Genomic DNA, 27233 nt, shown 5'->3' with positions numbered 1-27233 from the left:
CTCTAAGGCTTTCAAATGGAAGAGCAATGACACCTCTGTAGGTTTCTTGCAGCCCTCCTACCTCAGCAGCACCACGCTGACAGCCGGAGGGGCGTGGGCTGAGCACATTCAGACGTGCTGCCCTGTCCTCCATCCTTATGTTTAGTGCATACACTAATTTGGAGGACTGGCATGGGAGGTTTTTGAAGTCCATTTTGCTAACTGACCCGTCAGACCGCAGTAACTCTTGTGCTGAGACGTTTTCCCAGTCATTTCACATTTTCCCCAGGCCCTTGCCCCTCTCATATCTATATGCTGGCATCAGGGATGACTCTTGCTATAGGCATCACTAGTAGATCCCAAGGGGAGCTCGTCTTAAAAATGGTTTTACACAGCCTTGTTCCCTTCAGCGATGCTCCCATTCTTCTTCCCTGCTTCTGGGAAACAAAGCTTCAGCTAATTTCTGTCCTTGCTCACATCCCCTGTGAGCAATCACCAGGTACCATCACTACCCTCCCTGTGGGCAACCTTGGCCAGCACTTTGCTTCAGAGGTTTCTTGAAATATTACAGCCAGAAACCACCAGGGTCTTCTTTCCTTTTTCTCTTTTCTGCCAGGGAAACTGCTTCCCACTTCTTGGCACTTCTTTGCTCACATTGTGCCACACGCAGTTTCAAAAGTATAGAAATAAAGGCAGAAATAAGAAGTGAAGAGCTGCTGCAAGCACTGAGGGGATGGCTCGGTGTCACCGTATTCAAAATGGTCCTGTGTGGCCTCATTTCAAGAAAAAGATGTTGCTGAACTTTTGGAAGGCTGAAGTCACGCAGTACACTCCACTGGCACTCAGATGCCCTAAGCTTATTCCTGTCTCCATCACCTACTCCCCTCTCTGGACATGGCCAGGCATGGCATAATCTCAGACCTTTGAAAAGGGACTTTCTCTTAGACCATATGTATTACGCCTGGGGACTTCACATTTTTCATCATTTCAGCTATTAGCTATCCTTTTTAGCTGGAAGAACACTTAAGTCCTTTGGGTACAAACTCCCTTACGTTTGGGTATCTGTTCCTGGACCTTCACAAAGTGTGGAAGTTCAAGCAAGGGGAGTTGCTGGGGGTTGAGAATAGATAAAACACTCGCTCAAAACTTGAGCTACACAATGTTTTCTCTCCCAGCTCTCCCATAAGTCAGAGTTCAGAGACAGCAGCTCTCAGCAATCTGTACCTACTTTTTGTGACGACGCCTTCCAGGTGGATGATATTGGGGTGATCGAACTGCCCCATAATACTTGCTTCTCCCAGGAAATCTCGTCTTTGCTTCTCTGTATAGCCCACCTTCAGGGTTTTGATAGCCACTGGGAATTCACGTTTTCCCTGCAATTTCAGCCGCCCGCTGCAGACTTCTCCAAATTCACCTTCAGAAAAAAAAAAAAAAAAAGGGATCAGAGCATGCCAAAAGAATGCATGGAACATGCCTGTCTACAGGATACAGCCCATATTTTATAGAAAGCTAATCAAAAATACACAGGCCTGTCCCACATTCATGAATATGGAAAGCAGAACATCACAGTGATCATCATCTCAAATAGCCAGCAAACCACAAGCCAAATAATTCATAAACAGAAAAAAACTAGGAAGCTGCAAATCGTGGTCTTTTAGAAAGAACCAGAACTGAACGAAACAATCCTGGTGATGGATTTTACCCCAAATCCATAGGCGAGCTATTCCAGTACGTAATTTTCCTATATTTAAATAGCTATGCTCTATATTCCTTTTTTTTTTTTCTAATTTCATGATGTTTTTCTTTACTAGATGAAAGACCCCTGTCATATCCTATATCACTGCTCTGTGCAGATAGCTGTAAAACACAAACCAGTTGCTTCTTAACCCTCCTTTGGTAAGTTAAATAGATGGAATGCTGTTAGCCTCTCACAGCAACATATATTTTTATAGACTATACACTCTTTCCAATTTTACCACTACTTTTTTTTTTTTTTTAAAGTAGCCTAAATGGATATTTTTCCTGGTGAACAGTAAATTATCTCCAAAAATGGAGTGTCAGAGGATGCCAAATATTCCTAACGTTAGATGTGAGACCAAATAAACAGCTTCACTTGAAAGAAAATGGAAACTGATTCTTATAACCAAGGAAGTTAAGTGCTTTGGGCTTTGGTTTGTATTTTTTCTTACTCTCAGATGAGTTCTCATTCTTAATTTTTGCTTCAATACTGACCTTAATAGAGGAGGAGAAAAAAAGTTAAAATGGTGTGAAAGAAACTGAAAATTAAGTGACTCATTTTCCTTAGCATCCATAGAAATAACTCATCGTGGGCCAAACTTGACAGTGTTCTGCCATTTTTAGTTCAATCACTGGATTTCAGAACTGCAGGCAATGACAGCTTTGTCCCTGGCTTCTGCTGGAACAAGGGTATGCTCCACATAACACGCCGAGTGCCTAACAGCACACATATTTCACAGCCCTTCTCTGATTTCTAGCATTAGAAAAGTCATCCCTCCATGCTGTTAAGGGTCACGAAACACATTTCCATACCAGCTCCAATAACTCTCTCGATGGTTATGCACGAAGCTTCTATTTCCTTGGCAAACTCGTGGACGGCTTGATTAGGGTCCTCGTAGGTGTGGGGGTCAATGTAGGTTCTTACTCCAGGCAGTTTAACTGCGAACACAAATTACAGCATTAACAGCACGGGCTGTGACAGACAAGGATAATGCCTATTCCTGTCCCTTGCCGGAAGACACGGCAGCAGGGAAATCTATTTCTCCTGCAAAAAAATGAATAGATAATGCTTTTTGAATGCTCTGTGCTCTGGAACACCATGCAAGCAAGTATTCTCCGAAAATAACACTTAGTTTGTGTGACACACATGTCTTTATCAGATTTAGAGGAACACATGGCAGTGCTCAGCTGGAAGGACAAGCAGCTAAAAAATCCTCTCAGTGCTGCATAACAGGCTGGCCCAGGGCCTGGTGCAATCGGGTGGCGTCAGGAGACCTCGTTTCAGGGCTGGGAATCGTTAAGAGAGTGCCTGGGTGACCTTGGGCAGGCAGCTCTGTCTTTGCATGCTGCGGTGCCTCATCTGTAATTCTTCCCCACCGCAAAGGTTTATAAAGGCTTTGAGGTATCTGACAGCGCTGGGATGAGGCTTGTCAGCCAGACACAGCCCGAATCAGCAGCCCTCCTGCAGAAAGGGTACGCCGGGAAGAGGAGTTCCGAAATGCAAAAGGCTGAGGAACAACTTGCTAAGCAAGTCAGAGGGATGGTGGTTAATGGAGAGCTGCAATAAATTGTGCCCTACCAGTCTCATATTAGCTAATCAATCAGGCACATTATTTCAGATGGAGCTACTGAGATTTAAATGAACAAAATATTTGCAGTACAAAGCCTGTGGGTTGTAACAGTATAAATATAATCAATACCAGGCATTTTCTTCAGGACTTGAGGAAAAAAGTATTTTCATTATCTGTATTATAAGTTTGTTTTGACAATCATTAAGGCTACTCACATGAAGAGCTGCTCATCAGTCTAATAAGACAGCTACATTACATTGTGGCTCTTAATTGATTTGCTTCCTGCTGCCTTCATTACATAGCTCTAATGGAAATTTGACTTTTGCTCAAGATGCATTTGCCTTTTCCACCCCAAAAGGCACTTTGCTATTACGCATCCAGAGATCCCACAACACTTTATGAAGGAAGGCTTTTCAAAGGCTGGCTTCAGATGTACAGTAAGACTGGTAGTAACCATGGTATGTACGATTTAGCATCACCGTAAAGGTCTACAAATTCAGATCAGCTTACGGTTATTAACATGGCATTTCTGAAAGCTTACTGGGAGCAAGAAGTATCTATGAATTCCTCACACCTCTGCACAGGCATCCAAGGGCAAAGAGTAGCTATGGGCTTGGTCCTCATGGCTGGCTGGGATGGACCAAAGATTTAAAAAACAGGTATTCTGGGCAAACACATCCAGACCACGGTATGTAAGCTGTTACATGCCAGCCAGGCAAAATTAAGAGCATCTTGAGTCACAGTGTATACCCCACGGTGAAACAAAACAAAATTGTTCGCTAGGCAGATCCACTGCAAACAGGGATCCACTTAGCTCCATGCTGGAACAAAAATGTGCAGGCATGAATAACTGGGCAGGTGTAAGGACTGCTCAAACACTTACACCTGCACTCAGGTCTCTGTGGGGCTTGGAGCAAGGGCAGATAGGGACTTGCTGAATAACAGAATTAAGTGAATTCTTTTGTGAATTACCAGGAAAATGGTTTCTGAAAAAAAAAAAGTACCTCTCACTTGTATTTCTCATTACCAGAGAGAATCAAACCCACACATATCAATCTTTACTCACTGTGGCCATTATGAAAATGCATCTTTTCTTCTTCTGGATCTTGTTTAGCCTTGCTATAACCACATCGCCTGGAAAAAACAAAAGAAGAACACTTTTGTCTCTGGTATAACAGAGCCCCCCTCAATACCTCAGTCACGCAAGGCACAAAAACCCAGAACAGCGATGAATCCGACCTCTCAAGTGGCCGTATCACTGCTGTCCCAGTTTTAGCTCATCAAACTACTTGCAATTTCCCTAACGGGATTCAGGGCCCAAGGCCCACCGATTTTCAATTGGACTTGTGCTTCTAAATCCCACCGACGCTTCTGAAAACTCCACTCTACCGTACATTTAATTTAGCTATTATTAAGAAGAAAAAAGCAAGAACAGGAAGGACAATGGAAGGGGAATGGGATGAAACGTTAGAGCTGCAGAAGTGGGAGCTCCTGGACCTCAGAGCCAAGACCCCAGCTTTTGCAGGTACCATCTTGTTTGTGCTGCGCGGTCCCTTTACCCACTGGGCATTCGCTCAGAACTTTCAATTTAGGTATTTGTGAAAACAGCCTTGTGCCAACCCTAGCATCTTATACACATGCAAAATGATGGTGTAAAAAACAAAAAAAAAGCCTCTTTGCTTACTGCCTTCAAGGGTCTCCTACATACTCCTGGCTCTGACTGGGCTTCCTGCATGTCTCCTGCCTTATCGGAGGAGCTACCCTTCATGCAATCCCCTCTGACCAGCAGCAATAAGGATGGAAGAAAGCACACAGTCACTGCTTGACCTATCTCACTCCCACGTTAGTGTCAGGCAGTGCACGGACACTGCTGAATCCCACGATGGAGCTGCAAACACAGCCACGTGGGAGTCACAGCTCTGCCAGGGAATCCTCCTGTTAGCCTGGGGCTGCTCTTCCCTGACTCAGCCCCCAGCCTTCTCACTGGGTCTTTAGGAAATGGCATCACATTAGCACCAAGTGGCTGCTTCGGTGGCATTTCTGAGACCTGCTTCACTCCAATAACCCCATAGGAAGCTACAGGGTAACTGCACAGGCAAGGACAACCGCTACGTACACACACACACGCACATACATATATTTTGATATATGGGATGAGGTATGTAGGATGCACATATATCTGCCGGTCTTTCCAAGGACACGATATGATAACCAGATAGAGGAACTGAGTCACCCTTAAATCAGACCACGTGGATGTGAGATGTAGGAACGTTGTTTGGAAGACTGAAAAACCTGCCAGCAATGCCCATCAAGGCGGTCGGTGTGCAGCTGCATTGCCGGGTGTCACACCTCTGACAGAAAGCCCCAGGTTACCATTTAAAGCTGAGAAACTCGGGAGTCTTCTCTTCCATTACCCAGGATTTTGGGACGGGGGGAGGCACGTGCTCCAGCACAACTCGCAGCAAGGAAGAGCGTACGATTAGCAGAAACAAAACTGCAATTAGGAGGACGCAGTAATAGGCATCTGCATGAAACATGCCCTCAGTGGGAAGTCCTATTACTGCAAACTGCTGTCTGCCTGGTTGCAAGGGGCCAAGCAGCCTTTCGGCTACAGGATTTTGGCACTGGCTTTGCGAAACGACCGTGATTAAAAGCAAAAGGCCAACAACAGGACGTGGGCACCGCCGCTGAGCTGGCCCTGGCAGGACCAGACCCCACGGGGCCGAGGTCCTGGGGTTAGTGCCAGCTTACCTCTAACAGGAGGGGAGACGTGAGCCAAGGTGAGAGGAGAAAAAACAGACTGCAGGGGTTGTGCAAGCACAGGGGAACGGGTCGATACGAGGTGCAGCAAAGACAGGGGGAGGCTGACAAGCAATCCGGGGGCACAGGCAGAAGGATGACAGGGCCAACACATGGATCGTGCTCGATAAAACAGCCAGGCCGTCCATGCAGGGCACGACTTCAGCGGCAGTGACAGAACCACAACCAAGCAGCGACCATCGCATTCCGGATGCAAAACTGATGCCAGCGGCAAGGAACAGCCTGGAGACACAGCCTGGGTAGCCCCACTTTGGTGCTCACGGCATGGCTCGTCTCCTTGCTCTTCTCCTAGGGGTCCTGCCTAATGAGCTCCAATCTAAGCAGTGCCTGTACGCAGAGACCCCCCCCAGTAAGGGTCATTTCAAAGGGTATTTTGGTATTTACGATCCCTGGGTGAAAATGGGTTCTCCTCCTTCAACATACTGTCTCCCCCTGGAAGTATAAAGACTAAAGGTCTGGGTCTCAGCATCAATTCCCACTTCTGGCAGCCCCCAGTTTTGATTCTGCGAGTTGCCAGAAGCTCCATCAGTTTCCTGCAGAAGTCATTTTCTGCACTGGGGTGCGTGCATGAAAGGGGTTTCGAGGTGTATATTCAAAAAGTCAATTTCCCTCTGAAAAACACACAGATGTTTCAATTCATCATTGTCCTACCAAAAGCGCGTTAAAATTTCTCCTGCTCACCTTTTAAAGCAAGTGCCCTTATCTCTCTCTCAGGTTTAGAGGGCTTCACCCATAAATGCGTTTTTCCAACATGACCCTTTTTACTAACTGCATCTCCCAATGATTCAACCACCAAGAGGGAGGAGAGGGAGACGGAGGACACACGACCACTGGCATGCAGTGCTCTAAGCCTACCTTCGTGCCAAGCAGTTAGCGTTTTACTGCACGGGGACGCACTCTGAAAGCCCATGCAAACAAGTTGCCTCGGCTCTGCCCTCTCCAGAGCTGCATAACACACAGAGCAGCACATCACATTAGCATACAAAACCCAGCTCTGGAACCCCCAAGGGTCATTACAAGCCTCGGCAAGATCCACCAAAGCGAAATTGCAGCCGACGGAGTACAACTGAAGACAGAATGGGGCGTCACTAACGAAGCTTTCTGCACAACCTGCCCACGGCTGTCATTTGTGCCCTGTACACACTTAAATTTTTTAAGCTACCAAGAGAACCAGGCCATGCACATGCTGGCTGGGGCTAAATTACACTTCCATTCTGGGCCTTCAGCTCTTTTAGATACCAGAAACTAAAGAATTATTTTTTTCATCTAACTAAATCCCAGAAAAATCTTCTATTTCACATTAAGAGTCCTGATTCAGTATGTGCACCTAACCAGCAGATAAAATTACCTAAATGTTCTGGTTTTGCAGTACTGCTTTTTGAAAAATCTCCCAGTTGTTTGGGAAAATAATCCATTTCTGCATGTGCGCTTGCTCTTAATGCTTCCTGGAGAAGCTCTAAATCTGAAGTCTCCTGATGGAAGATTCACTCTCCCATTTGCTGTCATTGTACAAAACAGATTTCCTGTATCATTTCTGTACTGCATACAGCAAAAGTATAAAGATCCTGATGCTCCCTTTGTCTCCCACTGAGCTGGAGACTCTCAGCCAAAGAGTTAATGTAATTCAGCAGCACACCTGAATCTCAACTCTTTACTCCTGTTGTGGATTTGTCCCAGTTTCTGTATCTAGAAAGCAGATGTCTTCCTTGCACAGCTCTGTGTTTTTCAAAAAAAAAAAAAAAAAAAAACCTATCAGAGGAAAAACGTGAGACTTTAAATATTCTTAAAGCATCATGTCTTATTTAAAAACTACTTGCAGATTGGCAGGCAGCTCATAAAATATTTATGGAGCAGATTATAAAAGTGAACTTGTAAAATGATTCCTATATAGCTTTATAAAATATAAAGCGGACAGGTAGAAAGATGAAGGACCCAGCTGGGAAACCAGTGCCCACTGCCTCGCACAGCAGAAGCCAACTCATGGAGAAAATCCTTCCAGCAGCAAGAAACAAGGCAGGAAGATGCTTGCTCTCCCTGGAGATATCTGCATCTGACCCAGCGCTTCAGAGTGCCATTGCTGGGTGTCGTGTGGAACCTCAGCTGCTTGGGGCACCCCCAGAGACACAAAATGCTAAAGGGAAGGAGTTTCCAAGCCCCTAGCTGGGGCCACAACCCATGCAGGACACGCTCAGGGGACTGGCTCTAAAAGTGGCTGGACCATGGACATCCAAGTCCTAGGCAATGATGTAGCAGAGTGTTTATGCACCTCTTTACAGCAGAATGTCAAAGCATTTCAGCACGTGGCCAAAACACCACTGAAACATGGGGACAGCACTCAGAAGTCCCCAGTGAGGAAAGGGACCTCACCTTGCTAGGCGCAGCCAGTACCATAAAACAGGTTGTGCCCTGAAGCAGCAATCTCCTGTCCCCGTCCTGCAAAGATCTCTATGCATGTATCTTATCTCTTAAATATGAGATAAATGACCTCAGTGCACTTCTCTGAAATGCAAACAAACCCCCACTTGCTTTTCAGGGGTCAGACCTTCACTCAGAAGCACATCTCGTACTATAAATCAGCTTTGAGGAGTACACCCAACCCACCTCGAGCTGCATTTTATAGGACTTTTTGCAAGGACCACAGGGTTGTTGTTTACCAGGGCTTAGCGCTCACTTCAGGCTATTTACTCCAAGATGTTAAAGCAATAAAGCTGCATACGTGTTGCAGGGCAGGACTGCATTCCGCCCAGAGGAACAAACAAACAGGGCTTCGTCCATCTGGCCAAGATCCCGTCTTCTCTGCTTCTGTGTGGAGACGACAACTAGTACAGCAAATAGTTTTACCCTGGATAAATGATGCTGAAACTGAGAGCCAAAGGCAAAAGCCTTTCTCTAGTGACGTTGGTCCAGGGACTGCTATAAAACAAAGATAAGATCCCGAGGTGACAAGCTAAGACCTTCGGCTCAGGTGAAAGACATTCTGGATGCCTGGCCCAAAGGGACAAGAGCAGGTTCCCTTCCCAAGGGCTGCAGACTCACCACCTTCACAGCTGTTTTCCCAGGCATGGCCGTGCCCCTCCGCGGTGTGCAAGCCTGCAGCTGACCTCCGATTAACTTGGATGCCTTACAGAGGAAGTTTCAAAAATTCCAGCAGCGGTATTTTTAGTCTTACGTCTTTCCCTGCCTGTGCACTGAATGACTCCCTGCTTGCCTAAATCACCACCAGAACAATTAAAAATAATTTAAACAAGATACCGTTTCCTCTTCTTGCAGGAAGCTCCCTCTGAAGTGATCTCCATAAATCTCTTTAAAGAGCTTGTCATGCCTTCCTATAGCACAGTTGATGGCGTCCGTGCCTTGAAGTCCCTTTTCCCGTTTCCCCTCCCAGAACAGCAGCTTGTCACCACGTTATTCTCTCTACAGCTGAGGAGGAAACTTGCGGGGGACGTTTTCCAGGTCAGCCAACTTCTCCTTGCACACCTCTCTCTTCGTAACTGTTCAGTTCACTCCCGTTCTGTGTGCACTCGGCTCCTCTGAGCTGGCACCTCTGGTAACGTTTCCATTGCTGCCACCCTCTTCTCGTGGTCCTACCTGAGGAAATCTGAAGCCCGAATCCCACTGAGGGGCTGTTTGTGTGCCGAATCAATGCCAAACGAGTGTCTTGCAGAAACACATCCCAGAACAGCATTTTGCAGCCAAACATTTCAAGATGAGCAACCCAGCCTGCTAATGCTGCTCTTAAGCACTCAGAATTCATGAAAACCAATTTAAAAATACCCCAAAATACTGCAGTAGAGGACAGATAAATGGTCCATCTCGGTGAGAGCCGTGCTCTGCAGCTAGAGACCAGCATCCCCCCCAGAAAAGCAGCAGAAGAGCTCCACACATCTCACCCAGCTACACTGCAAACCCTTCAGAGTTTAAAACATGAGTGGGACATCTTGGCACTCCTACGGTCTCAAGCAGGTATTTGATCGGGGAGATTTCACAAGGCTGCCAGCAAGCTTGGAAAGATCTCCGCCTGCACAGGTTACAGCTGACTCAGAGACCTAAACCAGATTCCCTTCCAGGGAAGCAACTCAACCTGCATCCAGTCATACCAACAGAAGTTAGAAATCACTCTTCCTTCAATTCATTGGCAAGGAGAGGAGAGTACAGAAGAGCAGAAAATGGTAAGGCGGCCTGGCAGGAGACGGTGGCAGGACGTGGCAGCATGCAGCACAGACACCCAGCTCCCGACGCCCGCAAAGATATGCCCAACGCCGCCGGAGCATATCCTTGCAAACAGCACCATGTCATTGGCAGCAATGACATTCGGTTTGTTCCACTGACATGCACGTTACATGCCACCAAATGCCACAACCTTTACACACCCGCCTGCCCTCCACCACCCTTTTTTAGGGGGATGAATCCACCCGCGCCCCCGTTTTGGTGAGAGGAAGCAGAATTTGATGCACACGTGGTGTTCAGCTTTGCTATGCCACGTAACATCTCCAGTGTGTTGTCTGGATCAATCGAGGCATATTGCATCGGGTTTTTCCTCTGGGAACCCTGCTCTTACTGGAAGAACACTGCTCGGGGTCAGGCTATTTGCACTTGTTGAGATAGCCAAGCTGGTCGCAGAGGTCGGGTTTGCAGGGCAGTACAAGAAAGGGAGGGAGAGGCAGACTGTGCACGGAAAACACGGAGGGAGGACACGAAAAGGAGCCAGCGCAGGTGGGAACACTGACCATGTTAGGCTCGGATAGGCAACAGCACGCAGAGAAGAAGCCCACCCACAGCCATGATCGCAGCAACTGAAAAGCAAACAAAAAGGCCCAGGATAAGGAATAATCCCACTGCCCTGGCAATGCGCAAATACATTCGCAACAGTTCTATATGCACTTCTTCCCTTTTGTTTTAATTACTATGTGGTTCTCAACACCCTGGGCTGCAAGAATTTCATGGCATGGGCTACTGTTGGGAACAATGTCTTGGAGAGATCAGAGACATCCCGGCCCTGCAAAGCAATTAGCTGTGTGCTTCCCGTACCTAAGTGCCACCGTTAGGGTTAACGGGGCCACCCATGTGCTTAAACTTAAGCACCCGCCTTGGAGCAGGCCAAGTGACTTTTTCCACAAGCCATGTGTGCAGTACTGTCTCCACCACCTTTAAAAAAAAAAAACACGCTGGATGACACAAGCTCTGCTTCTGCAGACCCTTTCACATGTACTCACTCAATCCTGGCATCAGCGAAGCTCTGCACGTGCATTACACATCTGCAGGAGCAGAGCCTTACGAGCTGCGTGAGAGCAGTCAAATTCAACCCAAAATGTGGTGAGCTGAAAGGCACCGTGTGCACCCCCAGCTTGCTTCGGAGGCTGCTGAGCTTTTACTCTATCTGATCAGAGTACGTCATCACCTGGCATCAACCTGTCACCTCGGTAATTGCCCTTTAGCCTCATCAGAGAACTTGTGTGGGTATTTTTCTGTTAGCAAAGCAACTAATTTATCCATACAAAGAACATAGGGCAGAAGAAACGGGAAGATCTTCAGTATGTCCTACATGCCCAACAGTGTAACAGATACGCCAGTTAAAGTCAGCTGAAGATCTCTCCTTATTTCTCCTAAAATCACTGTGTGATCTTCTTGGAAGACACAAAAATAAAAATTGTGCCATTCAGATTTTTTAAAGTATACCCTACAATGCCTAAACGCATTAAAACAGCCCATTTAGACAAAATTAACATTCTGAAACTGCACCACCTTAAATTATGATGCAAAATAACTTCAGGCATGCAATGATTTACAGAATTATATACTGGATTATGTGCTTACTTAAATTAGAACTGGTGAAGAATGTCTCTCTAAGCTCCTTTCACATCAGCAAAACAACTTGCAAGCATTTTATAAGCAGTGATGCCAACTTTTATTATTTTTTTAACTATAATTGACAGTATTTGGTATTTTCATAATGTCCCAGCTTGTGGAGTCATATTAATATGGGGGAAGCTCAGCTCTCACTAAATCTCTCCATTGATCCAATTTAACCCTGGAGGTTCAAGACCCCAAAGCACCCAAACTGAACCTGAGCATAATTTATTTTGAGTCAGTTCTGCTGTTTTTTGGGTTCATCCTGACAAGATTTGAGTACAGGGAACTGGCAGGTCTCTGGAAGATCACCGGGACTGCGATAACTATAACCCCTCCCTAATTAGCTTACATTTTAGCGAGGAGCCCCTTTCCCCCTCAGGCATTTTCAAACAGTTGCTGTCACCAGACCTGCCCACACCGCTCAGCATGAAAGTCAAGGTTTTTGAAACAACAGTTCAATTAACCTGAAGACATCCTTACAGCGAAGAGCTGACTGGTTTCTGAAACAAAGGAAACTACTCAAGCACCTCACCAGAAATGGAGCTGCTCTGAAACAAAATATGTTCCCAACGCTGAGCGCAGAGCACTGTAAATCCCACTCTACATGGATGGAAAAATGCTCAAGTGCAAGGGAAACAGGGCTTGATAGGGCCTTACTCCTGCATGCCGGCCACCTAACGCTGTGCTATACCACTTAGGGTCAAAATAGTCAGAAAGCATAACATGAGGGAAAATCAAAAGCTGTTAGAAACAAACTAAACTGGTTCAAGTAGCAAAAACATGCGGTGAGCCTGTGAGGGCTTGTATCTCAGCTCCTAGAGATGCTCAGGAGTCCCCGCATCTGCTGAAGGTTAGCAGATGACAGTTCCACGTAAGGGTGGAGATTACTGGGAGCACACTTCCAGTTAAACCCTCCTGTCTGTGAAAGAATGAGACTCCGAGGCAGCAGCATCGCCAAAAGCTAGGACGGCTTTGGAAGGAGGTGTGACTTCTGCTCCGAGCCCTGCTTCCAGCGGCAGGGCTGCAGATGGTCGGAGATGAGGCAGGGAGGCCTGGAGCTGCAGCAGGGCCTCCCACCCCTCTGTGGTGAGAGCTGGGCCTGCCGGTGCTGCCCAGCTTCTTGGCTCGACCACGGCACCGTTTGCAGTTATCTTGGACGAGCAAAGCCAACAGACCTCCAGTCCTCACGAAGGTGACCCCAGCAATGCCTACGGGGCCTGCAAACCCAACTGACCGGAGAGCCAACTTTAATAAACCTGTGCTAGGAGTCCTTCACACCCTTGGCGCTGTTTCAAACCCTGGACTATATGCTTGGTTAATGAAAAATATATATATATATCTGATGGGCCCCGACAACTGCGCCTTCAGGCAACGTAATTAATTTACCAGGGGGCTGCGGATGACCCAGACAGCATTTGGAATTAAACTCAATTCCTAGCAGCTAGATGCATCTCGGCGAGACTGTGCTGTGTGTAGCTTTGGCTTTTAAGACTTAGAAGTCGAAGACTTGGAGTCATGATAAATGAAAGCCTCATCCGTTGCTTTTAATAAGCTGCTCTAATGGGCTGTTCTTTAGAGGCTTGTTATTAGAGCCTGCAGTACTTGAGGGTTTCTGGGAAGATTTTTCTAATCCTTCGCGCAGCCCGGAGCGATGACAAGGATTGTTCCCTGCATCTCCAGGTCAGAAAGCCAGTGCTGCACCAAGCACCTCCAGCCTCAGCGTGCTCACTTCAAACGTCAGAGGGGCAGAAGTGCGTGCCGTCAGCTCCTAGGAATATATTTCTACTATAAGGAACTGCTAGGAATATATGTCTTCTTTAACTGAGAAGGCAGAAGCCCAAGGAGACAATACAAATGCAATCACTACAGTGAAGGAGAGCAAATGCTTCCCAGGTAAGAAACTGCACCTGGAAGCATCCCCTGCATTGCACTCCACTATGTCTAAGCCAGGAGGAAGTACAGACAGCCTCTTGCCTGGAAAACAGGTTATGTGCCCCAACACGGTGTGCCTCCATGTCGTGTTTCCTATTTCTAGCATCCGAAGCAGGGTGAAATATTCACATATTCAGAAGTGCAGGGGGACAAGAGCCTGGTTTTCTTTTCTTCATCTTCTACCCACTCCACAGCCAAGAGACACCATAAAACCCCACTTTAAAATACTAGTGCTCAGCAGCAGCCTGGAGCTGCTACCACTTAAGTCAAACTCCCATTTCCAGCTTGAAAGGCACCCCAGTTCTCTTGTCCAAGTGGACAAAAAACTTGCACAATGCCATCAAATGCATCATCTGCATGAGGATGAGGAGCTTTTGTCACCAACTGCTGTACTCTCCCCCACGTTTCCCCTGCTCAGACAAAGCTTACGCCAGCCAGTTATCTGTTCCTAGTGCTCCTTTTGTCTCATTCCCTTGGCTGCCGCTGGAATAATTCAGAAATTCTTGGAGCTTAATTACAGACTTGGTCAAATCTCACCTCCTGTCCAAGGCAAAGTCATCGGAAAGCAGATTAGCCTGGGTCCCTAAACCCAGCAGCAACTCAAACTGGCTTGCTCTGTGCTTGTATCAAAGTACTAAGCCCAGAAGTGTTCAGAATAAAAAAGAAGAAAAGGTGCTGGAGCAGGTAAAGTGGCTGAGCTGACCTAGGTAGACTGGAGGGAGGACAAAAGATGTAGGGACTCTGGGCAGATCTCCTCACCAGCTTTGGCATCACCCTGTGGAGAAGGGGAGGGGACCAGAGCGCTTCTTTTTCAGAGATGGATGTTGTATAATGATGCTGCTGACACTCCTCTCTCCTGGAAAACGTACAGCTAAAGAGCAAAGAGCCTGTTAACACGACGGGGATAGGAAAAATGTTGACCTGAACACAGGCAGCACCAGACCCTGCCTGTTCTCGGTGGATAGGAAGCTTGACTTGGCAGAGCACTAGCTTCTCCAGCCAAATCCTTCCTGTTGTCAGGTGAATTACAGGGGCGTTTGGCAACAGGCAGTATCAATAAAATGGCTATAGATCATGGGAGACAATGTCCTGTAGGAAGAAGGAAGAACAGGCAGGAATATAGAGATAACAATCCTCTAAAAAGCCACAACTAACAAAAATTGTGACTCATGCTGGAAAAATTCTCTCAATGAAAAACGTTATCTACGAACCGTCTCCCATTTCCTACGGAAATACTGAAAAACTGAACTATTTTAAGCCCTGCCACATCTTGGAAAAAGATGCGGGGGACTGTGGAAAAATTCCTTCACTTTAGACCTTCCACGCCACAGACAGCACACCTTTCATCCCCCCCACCCCTCCAATCCTCTCAACCTCTCTGAAAGTCACTTTTTAACGAGATGCACATATTTGTGGCCAGAAACCAGCCCTCTGCCACTGCAGGGGCTGACATTTAAAAGTCTAAATCAGCTAAGGTCAAGGATGGATACTCTGGTGCAGAAGCTTCTAATTGCCAATGCCCCAGTGGGAAGATTTGTCTTTGCTTTGTCTTTCGAAAGGCTGCTTTCTTGCCAGGAGAGACTTTCTATGGATGTGCAGAACAGGGTGAGGGGCAGTTTCCACTCCTTCAAGCATTATTTCCTTAGGTTCTATAAAAAGCTCCGTCCGGTTCCTTGGAAGACCACTTCAGACTGAAAAGTCACCCATAATGGGCAGCAGGCTATAAATGCAGATACGCAGCATACTTAGTTATTTTGAGCAGCTTTTGCAAACATGCTCAGCATTGACCTAAAAGCCTTCCCGTTTTACTCTCTAAAAGCCCATTACTTTGGTTAATGCTACAAAACTCTAATGCCTGGGGGACCGCAGGGACTGGCAGTCTCTTAACATTCACCTTTAGACCCCTTCGGTTTTGGGAACAAGGCTGGAAGGACAACAGAGTGAAAACCGCTCTGGAGCTGTGGATCTCCTTCACAGGCTGATGGAAACCTGCTTTGGCTGGGCTGCACCTAGCCTCCTGCTGAAGTTTGGAGAAATCAGGGGCTGGTACTACAACAGCAGATGCGCCACCTTCCTCCCCTTGTAAGATGTAGCGCACAGATCTTTGCTGGTGGCACTGTCTGACACTTCAAAACAGAAGTCTAATTATTTCAGATTAATATATACTTCAATTAGGAGCAGCAGCGCAAGTGGCAACTAATTCAAGCATTGCGAGGAAAGCAAAATTTAGCTTTGCTGTATCTGTGAAATGCATTGTGCTTTTGAGAAGAACACATAATCCTAAGAAAACAAAGATGATAACTCCACGTTCTTTAATTCAATGCTTGCATGTGGTTTAATAATAGATTTGCAATCCACTTTTCTTTTTCGCCCAGACAAGTATGGTCTGATTTAGTGAATCCCTTTGATTTGTAATCCTGATTGTTATATAATTAATACGCCCTTGATGCAGGGAGCAGGAGGCTTTAACAGTTACCAGCTATTTTGCTTAGCAGCATTTATGACCTTGGTCAGAGGACGCATTATTTACAGGAAGAGTTTTCTTGAGCATCTGCAAGTAAATCAGCTCTGAAATGCAGCTTAATTGTTTAGGGCAAAGCGCATTCGGTTTCAAATTCCCAGGAACCTCCGGCTTCAGAAACAAAGCGCGTTTCCACAGATGGACGCTGGCTGGTGGAAATGCCACTGTGACTAACGTTCAGCTGACCTTTGGTTTGGGGCCAGCTGCCAACGGGAAATGCCAAGCTGTTATTTACATTCGTTCAAAAGAGGCGAGAGACTGCAGAGCTACTTGAAGGCAGAAAGGGAAGAGGTGTGGAAACTTCTGCCTCCAGGGACCCAGCAGAAAATAAAAAGCCCGCAGAGCCAGCAGACTCCCGAGTCCTACACTAAGAAATTACTTTCTGAGCTGCCAGCATCGGGAGGACCCCCTCCTCACTGCAGGGCTGCTCAAGCTCCTGCTCTGTTTTCCCAGTTTCCCCAGTGCTCAGTGCCCTGCCTCCTGACATGCTTGCTTTTGCCCAGCACGTGGGGGAACAGGCCCAAAGAGATGCCATACAGCACCTTAGGGAGCAATATCCTAATTCTGAGGTGCCCAGGGACTCCCAGAGTGCCTGGGAGCAGCATGAAGCCAGAGCTGAGGTGCCCATTTATAGGAACTGACAAGGCTGTGCCCTCACTGCTGCAGCCTGAGAGGGTTTCTTGTGTAGCTTTGCTGCTGGACAGTACCTGTCCTCCTACATTATTCAGAGAGAAGAGCTTGGACTTGGCACAGCTCACTCGGCATGGAAAGCCGTGGTGATTCCAGCTGGAGCAAATCCTGGAGCTCAGAATGTCTGTTTTTCTAAAATAATTACAGGAAAGAAACAGAAAAGGAAATTTAACTCCCTAGTACCACGTGTTGGAACACACAACCTCTCCGAAGGTACAGAAAAGTCTTCCAGAAACAGGTTAACAGCCTCAGAAAGGGATTATCCTCCGACTTGGAATGCATTTATCATCCCTGCAATGTCACAGCATGAGAGTCGCTCTATGAATTGTCTTGAAATCGCATCCAAGGCGAAGCAGCATGACTGACACGTTTCAGTGGCATTTCTGCTTCTTCCAAACAGGAGCAATTTTTTTGTTTTGCTTTGTTTAATTTCAGATTGGCTGTCAGCTTTCCGAGGTTTATTTTTCTGTTCTGAAGAGTCACTCAACACAGGAGATGGGCTTTAAAATTCACAGGAACTCCAAGTGGCCAAGAAGCCCTGCAGTTTCGAAGCTAATTCTCTAACAACACACCAAACCTTGGCACGGGAGGCTCCTCCTCAGCCTCTGGCTGAGGGACTGCGTTCCTCCCAGTCTAGGAGAAGGGTTGAAAAGTTGAAAATGGACTACGAGCTCAGCTCCTCTTTTGTTCCCTGGACACTGTACAACCCATGAGGCCCATGTCAAAGTAGGAAGGCAAGGCAGCTGCTCCAAAGGAAGGTTTATCTTCCTTAACCACTCCTTCATCAGGCTTGTCCTCGGGAAGACCTACCATAGGCCTGCTTTGGCCAGTTCTCCATCCAGGTAGCAGAGGGAGCAAACATGAACCAGCAAAGTCCTGCAGTCCCTATGCCTGCCCCTTCTACAGCCAGCATGGCACCACGGGGAAGCTCCCAGGAGTCTGCAGCTCCATGCAGGTCCGTGGAGAGAGGTAAGAGCATGAGGTAGGAGGATTAAAGCAGCAGAAGACGCGGGGATAGAACTCCAGCCAAAGCTGACAAGGGTTTTTATAAATGTATCAAGGGGTAAAAAGCCAAGAGAAAGCACATCTTGGGAAGCCCATCAGGGCAAAGGACAGAAGGCCATAATAACTACCTAGAACTGCTGACAAATGGTTCAGGCTCTGCAACTGCTTGCTTGGACCTGGCCAGGATTAAAGGCCACTTGCAAGTGCATGTCCTCACCAAAGGGACCCTGAGCACTTCTGAAAGCTGTGCCAAGAGCCAAAGCTACTGGCTGCCATACAACAGCAATGTCTTACAGCTACAGAGGAATGTGTCCCTCCACCTGCAATTCACATCCACAGACCCCTCCTTGCAGAGGTGCCAAGCTACACCTACAGCTTACCTACGGTCACACGTGCTCCCTCCTGTTTGTATTGAGGCTGATGGAGACCAAGGTCCACATCCCTCCCTCTGTTCAGCTGGAGCAGGGATTTGACCCAACCCCTCCAGGCTTTAAGGAGAGACTTGAATTCCAACCTACTGTGTCTGGAGCCAAGTTTTTTTGCCTACAGCTTTCCTGGAGCCACGGGTGTGAATGGTGTGTCGCCATTCATCCCCCGCCCAATGCCACTGCAGGCTTCTTGCTCAGATGAGAGCATTGACTTGCCTATTTTTAAGCCCAACAAGACTCCCAAAGCAGATAACAGGAGCTTGCATGGCTGAGTTGGAAGCGTGCGTGTCAGTCTCTGACCTTGAGTGGAGTCTGGCAGCCACTTACCTGTTAAGACAGGAAATAACTGTCCTTCTACGGATGCTTTATGCCTGGGAACAGAGCTGCTCAGCCTGGCTGGATTTCACCCCGATGCATTCACAGACAAACACTTCTAACTCCTCTGTGAAATAACACCCTCAGCCGATAGATTCGGTATGAGTGCAGCTCCTCTGCAAATACCTTGTGACTATAATTAACACTTAGGACATCTTGTAATTTATAGTCACCTTGGTAGACCCAAGCTGATGTGCCATGCAAGCAAGGCTGAGTGTATAAGTACTTACAAGTATAAATGTTTATTTTGCACTGAAAACAAATTATCAATAGATGCCGTGCGAGCACGGCACCTCAAGTTACTTTGCATGAAGGACACTGAACTATTTGACTGCTGACATTAAAATAAATGTACTGTGCTTTGACAGGTACTTCACTGACTTTGAAGAATATGCGTGTAGTGTATGAAAAACTGCCTCATGTGTTGGCTGCTCCACAAATTTAGAGATGCCGTACAAACTGATCCTGACATAAGCCAGATTTTCCCCCAATACCACAATTCCTTGTTCACCAACAAGTTCCATCAACTTCCATTAGAGTTGTCAAAGACTGTAGAGCCCAGGCTTTTATCACTTGCCTATGTTTAAGCACATGAGAAGTCAATGGGATTGCTTGATGGTTTGAAGCTGAGTGCTTGCCTCTGTGGGGGGATCTCTCTGCATAATTTACTAGCATGTGGGGAAAACATTAGCATCCTACACGTGAAAAATGAAATCCAGACCTCACCGAACTTAGGGCGTTTGGCCGTTCGGCTGGGATTCTTCTGTTTTTCTTTACAAGTGTTTTCCTGAAGTCAAGTTTTCTCTGTGAGAAAAGCTCATCACAAAGTCAGAATGCAAATTTGTAGGCTTCAGGAAATTTTACCTACAACATGTTCTGCTTATTTTTAAAAGAATATGAAAAGACTCCTGTGAGAATCAAGTCTAACAATCAGGACTGGTCTACACAGAGATGAAAATCACTGGGAAGTGAACTACATCTGTGAGCACACATTTGCAATTCCTGCCTGTCCAAACAGATCAATCAGCCCACCTTCGTGCTGGTTTATAGCACTACTGCTTGTCAGCTCTGTTCACACACTGCTATTGCCTAAATCGTGCTAATCAGCTGGTCAGATAAAAGTTATTACAAAAGTTGGAGAAGTGTAAATACACAGCTTCTTTTCTTACCTTCCACTGAGAAGGAAACCGATAACAACAGCCAGCAGAATAACTCCCACTGTTACAGACACAACAATTATAGGAATCTGGCTCTGGTCGCTGGATGCAGCTACTGCTGAGATGAGAAACAGAAAATGGAGATTAAGGTTAAAATTACAGTCAGCACTCGCATGGGTCTTTCTTGTGAGGCTGCCAATGAAGTTTCAGTCTTACCAGTTCATTTCTTCTTTTATGGTTTGTGCTTTCCCCCTTTGCTGTCTGTTTCTACTTCGGAAAGGAAATGGGTGGAAAGAAACCAAAACACATGCAAAACCAAGCCAAAAACCAAACAAAATCTGATCTCATCACTGAATTCAGAAACTCAGTGTTAGAGAACTCAGCTTTTGAGTTTGCAGGCCGCAGTTTCTCCTTCCCAGGTCAGCTACATTAGAAATCCCACAGATAAAAGATGAAAACCAAATAGAGAAAATATTTCTGGAATGTTGTTGCTGCTGTTACTAAATAGGAGATGTGAATAAGATCTGAGACAATTAGCACTACCAGTGCTTCAAGAAGCTATGAACAACTTAAACCCAACTCGTTGTAGCATCTGTATCACGTGGCCAGAAAGTGTCTTTTGTAAAATAGGGACCTGCTAAGACACATCCACTGTTTGGTCTTTTTATCTGCTAAGGAAAGCATAACTCTGCTTGCTCATGCCTTGTAAAGATCCCTTCTGACAAAATACTGAGATGAGCCCTGTGATAAAGATGCAGGCAGAAAGGCTAGGAAATCTGTTCAAGAACTGGGTTTTGCCATATATTTAGTAAGAGCGGGTGAATAGATTCCTGCAACCTGAAAAACTGAGATGCTAACAGCACTTGTACCATGCTGATTTGCTTTGCACTTCAGGAGAAGGAAGCCTGCCTCTCACTGGGGCACTGCACACAAGGTTCCCCAAGCAGAAACCTGCTCCTGGGCATATGTGCTGCTGTTGTAGGGGAGAAACCTCATTATAGGTCCTGCAGGGGCTCCGGGGCACCTGCCCTGGCGTTGGCCCCGTGTGCAACTTCAGCCACTCGAGGAAGCAGCAAGGCAGGAATGGATTGTGTTGAAGATGGCCTTTAGCTCAACTATCGAAGTAAAGTTGGTCCTTAGCACCGGATTAACTTTATGGAGGCTATAAAATAACTGAATATAGCCCCGTATGAATTGTTAAAAGAAAAGAAAGAAGGAAAGGTGAGACATTAAATGTTCATCTACAATAGGTTTCAAGTAGCTCTTCATACAGGAGCTCTCTGGTGCTCGACTGCAAGCAGCACGGGCTCAAGAACAGTAAATGATTTCAGAATGACTGGCCCGATACATTAAATATTTAATGTTAACTGCTCCAAAGCCGTGCCATCATCCAGAGATTTTATTAGCCTCACGAATTTATAGAGGCTCCTTAAGATGATGTTTTATTACTTTCTTGACAAAGTAATTAAAAAGAAAAACATTTAAAGGAGAACATTAAGCTATTACTCTGGTGGTTTTCTGCACAGCTCAGGGGATGGGGAAATACGATGGATCCTGCCGTGATCTACGGCAGCACAAGAGCACGAATTTGTAAACCCATCTGGGATCTTGCTGCCATGCGAAGGGGGGAACTTGCATTACTGTCCCTCGCCTTGGTGACATGTTTCTGCTCCGTGCCGGGTGATCAGCTGGATTATCTCACCAATCCAGGAGAAAAAGTTTTTGGCAGGGTCCAAGATGAGCTCTGTGCCTCTTAAAAAGGCGGGCAGCAGCAAGTGGATAACATCCAACAACAGCTCCCACGCAACTAAAAGCATCTATTGAAAAATGCTAATCTGGCTGCATCACAGTGCTCCGCTGAACAGCACAGTACATAAAACAAACCCAAAGTTTCAAAAAAGAGAAAAGTCCAAAACAAGTCCCAGCTTTTTTCACCCCTCCACTTCTCAGGTACAATGCTTAGATCAGTAATTGTTGTGGTATTTCCTCCGAGTGTATCAAAAAGAAATTTACAGGAACTGAAAACAAAACATGATGCTTGGTCCAAACAATTTTGGAGGGTGAGTGCTTGATTCTCACACCAGCCACTGAAAGGTTTCTGTTTGTGCCTGAATCCCAATTATTTGCTTTGGCTCTCTGAGAGTTTCGGATCTGAACTCTGACACAGCACGGGGATTTCCATCTGTGCTTGCTTTCAGTCTGCCTGGTTCTCTGGGATGCAGGAACACAGGAACGCAGCTGGGAGGCTGGTCACTCCTTCACTCTCCTGGCACTAAGATTTACTTTGGGTAGGGCCTTGGGGGACAAAAATCCCACTTTTTTAAAGGTCTAAAATGCCAAATAGAACAGCACTTGTGGAAGATACTGAGGCTTATGCTGCATTTCAATTCTGCCAAGCATTTAAACGTCTGCCTAAATCCTCCTTCAGCCACAGTGTTATTCCAAAAGACTTAGTCCAAAAGAGGAACAGTTCCCAACTCCTGAACTGAGGAGCACGTAGTACTCCCCTGCCTACACATCAGTTCTTTACCATCAGAGAAGTACCTACTTCTCTGTCTCAAAAGGGCTGAGAAGACTGGTAGGCAGGTGCAACTAAACAACATCAGTGCTGTGAAGTGTTTTAGGGTATTGCCAAGTGATGCCCTCAAAAAGAAAAAAAAAAAACAAAAAAAACCCAAACAATTAGCACAGATACTTACACAAGAGGCTTTGAGGAAGTGGCATTATTTTTGGACTAGGGCTGTAGGTGATGATGGCACTGGATCAAACGTGCATGTATTTAATGTATTTTGTTAATATTCTGGAACACTGTTACTCAAATTACTCTGAACTAGAAACTTTCCAATGGCAAGCATAACTTCCCTAGTATAATAAAGAGTAATTTTCAGTATAACATGATTTTGTTGCTACTTATAGGACACGATTAATGTTTAACACAATAAGAAATAGATTAAATAGACCATTCTTATTGCATTAATGCTTGCATCATGATGCAATTTGCACTATATTAGTTTAATCACTGGCTCCATAGTTGCATCTGTACTTATACAGCGATTCCTTTAAAAACCTCTTACGGATTCAAAGGTAGCATTCATTGAAATCACAACTAGCAATCCTTTTCTCAAAGAGCTGACGATGGATTTTGAATGGACTGAAGTAACAGTAATCAAAGTATTGATGAATTTATATTTCTAAGGAAAATGTGGAACCAATTGGCTCTTTTCCACAGGACTAAACGGAGCAATTCCACCATAAAGTTTCTCTTCTACCCAAACAGTATAAAAGATTAATAAATTACAGTTGTACAAACTGAAATAGATATCTCAAGTACATTATTTTTGAAGGACATCTTTAGACCTCAGCAAAAAAAATTTGGTAATCAGGACAAAAGGAATTTCCCCACAGCTGTGCCTGAACCCACGAGAAAGCTCAGCTGGGCCTCCGCATTTCTCTGGAGTTCACCCAGCCTCAAAATCTGCTCCAGAATGCAGACCTGGATGATCGCATTCATTAAAAGAACAAAAAAACCCTCAAGCTCCACAAATTTGTAGCAGGCCAAGCGAAGTCCTATGCCTGCAGTGCACATTTTTGCCATTTCTGATCGCCAGTCAAATTCCTTTCCTCAAGGCTGTGGCATTGGCAACCAACAGAAGCCGTCTTTCAACTTGACAGTAAGCAAAAGATGCAAATGTTGGTTAAGCTCTTCCCCTCACAAAGGGGCACCATTCCAGGAGAAAGAGGCTTTTCCCCGACAGATACTTAAGAGAGCTCAGCATTGACTGCAGACAGCCTTTAGAAGTGCAAAGGAGGTCTCATCCTCTCCCTCCTCCTGCCCTCTGACTCTTCTCCTTCACTCAGTGGCGTGACAGCAGCAACCGTTCAACTCTAACAGTTCTCACGAACACAGGATTTTTCTAAGCAGTGAATGCCATGAATTTCTGGAGCCTCAGCTCCTGGTGCTTCACCTCCTGCCCCACCACGTGAGACAAGGAAGCAAGCAGAGATGTGTTAGCCTGCCCAGCATACAGACATGACGTGCCTGATGTTCCTTAAGTCAAGGGACGAGGCCAGAAAGAGGGAGAGAGCACGAGAGTGACAGAGCTCTCTGCAAAGGTATCGATCCACTGCCTCCTTGCTGGCAACCATTGCAGAGATGTGGACTGACAGTAATTAAAAGGACTTACACACGGGGCTGGTTTCAAACTCAAATCTTCGGCTGAAGCCACCGTAGCCAGCAGCTGTCCGGGCTCGGATCTGGAAGACGTACGCTGAGCCTGGTTTCAAGCCATCTGCTGTGATCATCGTCTCTTTGGACTTGATGATGGTGTAGCTCGTCTCCTGGTCCTTTTCCCAAACCCCCCAGAAAACACAGAAAAAAAAAGGTTCAAACACACAAACACACAAATAGTGGCTCTCATGGAAGAGACTCTTAATGCCCACACCAAAGGTACCAAGAATGACTGAAATGTGCACTTCCGAGGATCTCTTCCCCCAAAAAAAACACTCTGAAGCTCCTTTCTATAGTACGAAATGATAGAACTGATTTTCACTTGCCCTGCAGCTTTTATAACCAATGATTCTGCAAGGCATGGAAGGGATCGGAGGTATTTTCCACTGTAAATGACAACACACAGGGACGAAAATGGCACCTGGAGCAGGAACAGCGTTCCAGTGCTCTGGATGTGCACTGCTGTCTTAAAAGGCAGCACAGCTGGCACAGACATAGCTGGGACGATGGAAACGTTCAAACAACAATCAAAAATCAATCCCAAGGCACAGCAAAATTGAAATTGGTTCCACAGACTCAAAGAGGGATTTTGATTTATACCAAAAATACTTCCATGCAATGCAATTAGTCCATATATTACATTACACTATATTATTAATTATACAACTTTATGCTGGCATTTCTAGAACCACGAATTAGATGTTGGCCAGGAACAGTCAGCTAAAACTCTAGGAAGATAACTAATTTTGCAGTGTTCTTCTGAAGCAATGAACTCGAAGAAAATTTGCTAAAATAAATCTTCATTTAAATCAGTTCTAATGTGAAAGAGTTTCAGTTCTTTGATTAAAATTTCACTCAAATGCTTGGTAATTACTCTTAGAATTATTTACTGTAACACATAATCTTGACAAGAGCTCATAAATTAAGGGCTACAAACTGGGAAACTGTTTTTTATTCACCATATCCTCTCAGATCTAAATTATTATGAGGTAAGCAGGAGTTCTTAGCAATTTCTTGCTGAGATTTCTGCACAGCTATTAGAATCTGAACTGATTTTTCTTTTTGCTTTCTTATTTACCGTGCGGCTTTCCATAGGCAGTATGCCTGGCTATGACCCTTGGAATCTCCAAATGTAGGATTACAGATTTTCTCATTGAAACTTGTAGCTATGTGAGACTGTATCGGATGCATTTATTTCTACCTGCCTTTTTTTTTTTTTTTTTTTTTCCTGTTAAGGAGTGATTTCTCTTAAAGGAATGTGATCTGACAAACCTCAATTTTCCAAAACATTTAATATCGATCATTCTCATCCTCTGGAAATGAACACTGTGAATTTACTGTTATAAAGGGCCCAAACCCAAGAGAATATAAATGACAGTAACAACAAACAAGAAGGATTAAGGATGACATCCCAAATATAGCAGAATGAATAGTTAAAAAGCAGTAAGTGAATATTAGTTCACATCTTTCCTTGTATGTCAGCCCAATTAGGTTTTCAATACACTGCTGATTTTGCAAACACTTTAACATTTGAGCTTTCCTACAGAAACCACCAAGCCTTGCTATCAGCCTGAAACAAAGAAATCAAGACAGCATAAACTCAGACTGGCTGCAGCAACCTCCCCATGAAGGACCTGCACTTTAAGAACTATTTAGTGAAGCTACTTGAAAGTAATTGTGGACCACAAATACAACATTTTAAAACCTTGTCATTTGTTTGAAAACAAACTAAGCAAAACAAACAGATGGATTTTTTTGCTTTAATTATTTTGTCATTAGTAACATTTCTAGAGGTTAGTATCTTCCCAGGCCACTCCAAGGGAAAGATTCAGTGTACCACAACAGCCATTCAAACGAGTTAATAAAAGGATCCATAATTGATTATCACCAGCAAAAGCGTATACAGACTCCTTGTGCTTTGTTAGGATCCCACCATTTTGCAATAGCAATGTTTTCATTTCAAGAAATGGTATTAACCTTTTTTTTTTTTTTTCCCCAAAACAACATATAGAACAGAATAGTTCAGTTGGAAGGGACCTACAAAGATCATCGAATCCAACTGCCCGACCACTTCAGGGTTAACCAAAAATTACAGCATGTCATCGAGGGCGTTATCCGAATGTCTCTTGAACCCTGACAGGCATCATCCATCTCACTAGGAAGCCTGTTCCACTGCCTGACTATCCTCACGGTGAACAAATTTTTCCTAATTTTTAGTCTGAAGCTCCCCTAGTGCAGCTTTGTGCCATTCCCGTGTATCCCAACAACCACATCAGACTGCACACAGATCCTGCACTCTTCCTCTAATCCTGGCTCTGGGACCTGGTTCCACTCTTCCTCACCAGCTGGAAAATGAAGATCATCTCTCCCTGAATCTCCCCACGGGACTCACAGCAGGTCCCCAGGAAAGGCTGGGCTAGTCAGCACTGCCGTGCCCAAAATCTGGGCTGCTGGCAACTCTAGCTGGTTCTCCACTGTAGGTTTCTGGGCAGAAAGCTGGGAGCTCAGCTCTATTTAAGCCACTTATGTCCCTTCCCAAGTTTCCTCGACTACAGGAAGAAAAAAGTTGATTTTATCTCAATGCAGAAAGTTTCTAATCTCTTTTTTCCCTGTCTGCTGGGCTGGGTCGCTCCCAGGGAGGAAGAAAGAAGAGGAGGAGGAGCAAGGCTCCAGAGCAGTTGTATGCTGAGTGACTTCACCTAGGTAACAGGCATACCTAATTGAAGATCTTCTCTAAAATAGAAATTCAGGAAAGAAAAAATAATTGTGACTCAATTTCATTATTTTCTTCTCTCTCTCTCTCTCTTTTTTTTTTTTTTTAGGTAGAAAGTGTGTTTGTTTCAAAAGAAAATAAAGAACACGTTACAGTTCCAGTTAAGGCCAAAAATTGTTATTCAGTCGAATCTTGCAGACCTCATTTCTGGAAATCTTAGATCAGTT

General features: G+C 45.4%; 1 protein-coding gene across 18 annotated transcripts in view; it reads right to left on the bottom strand.

The window, feature by feature from the left end:
• The window catches only part of EPHA5 (EPH receptor A5), a 189972-nt gene that overhangs the window by 25604 nt on the left and 137135 nt on the right, over positions 1-27233 (bottom strand). For 9 of the 18 annotated variants that reach the window (XM_068681621.1, XM_068681626.1, XM_068681612.1 and 6 more), the window contains 6 exons: positions 24250-24409; positions 20078-20183; positions 10835-10900; positions 4354-4421; positions 2530-2655; positions 1208-1393 (listed from right to left, as the gene is read on the bottom strand). In XM_068681621.1, coding sequence (XP_068537722.1) covers positions 1208-1393; positions 2530-2655; positions 4354-4421; positions 10835-10900; positions 20078-20183; positions 24250-24409 — 712 coding nt within the window. The remainder of the gene's footprint in view (positions 1-1207; positions 1394-2529; positions 2656-4353; positions 4422-10834; positions 10901-20077; positions 20184-24249; positions 24410-27233) is intronic. The other 9 variants (XM_068681613.1, XM_068681620.1, XM_068681617.1 and 6 more) reach the window with 3 other exon arrangements.

This window comes from Anas acuta, chromosome 4 (genome assembly GCF_963932015.1).
Source record: "Anas acuta chromosome 4, bAnaAcu1.1, whole genome shotgun sequence".
In the NCBI taxonomy this organism is placed as follows: domain Eukaryota; kingdom Metazoa; phylum Chordata; class Aves; order Anseriformes; family Anatidae; genus Anas; species Anas acuta.
This window is presented reverse-complemented; position numbering and strand designations above follow the sequence as displayed.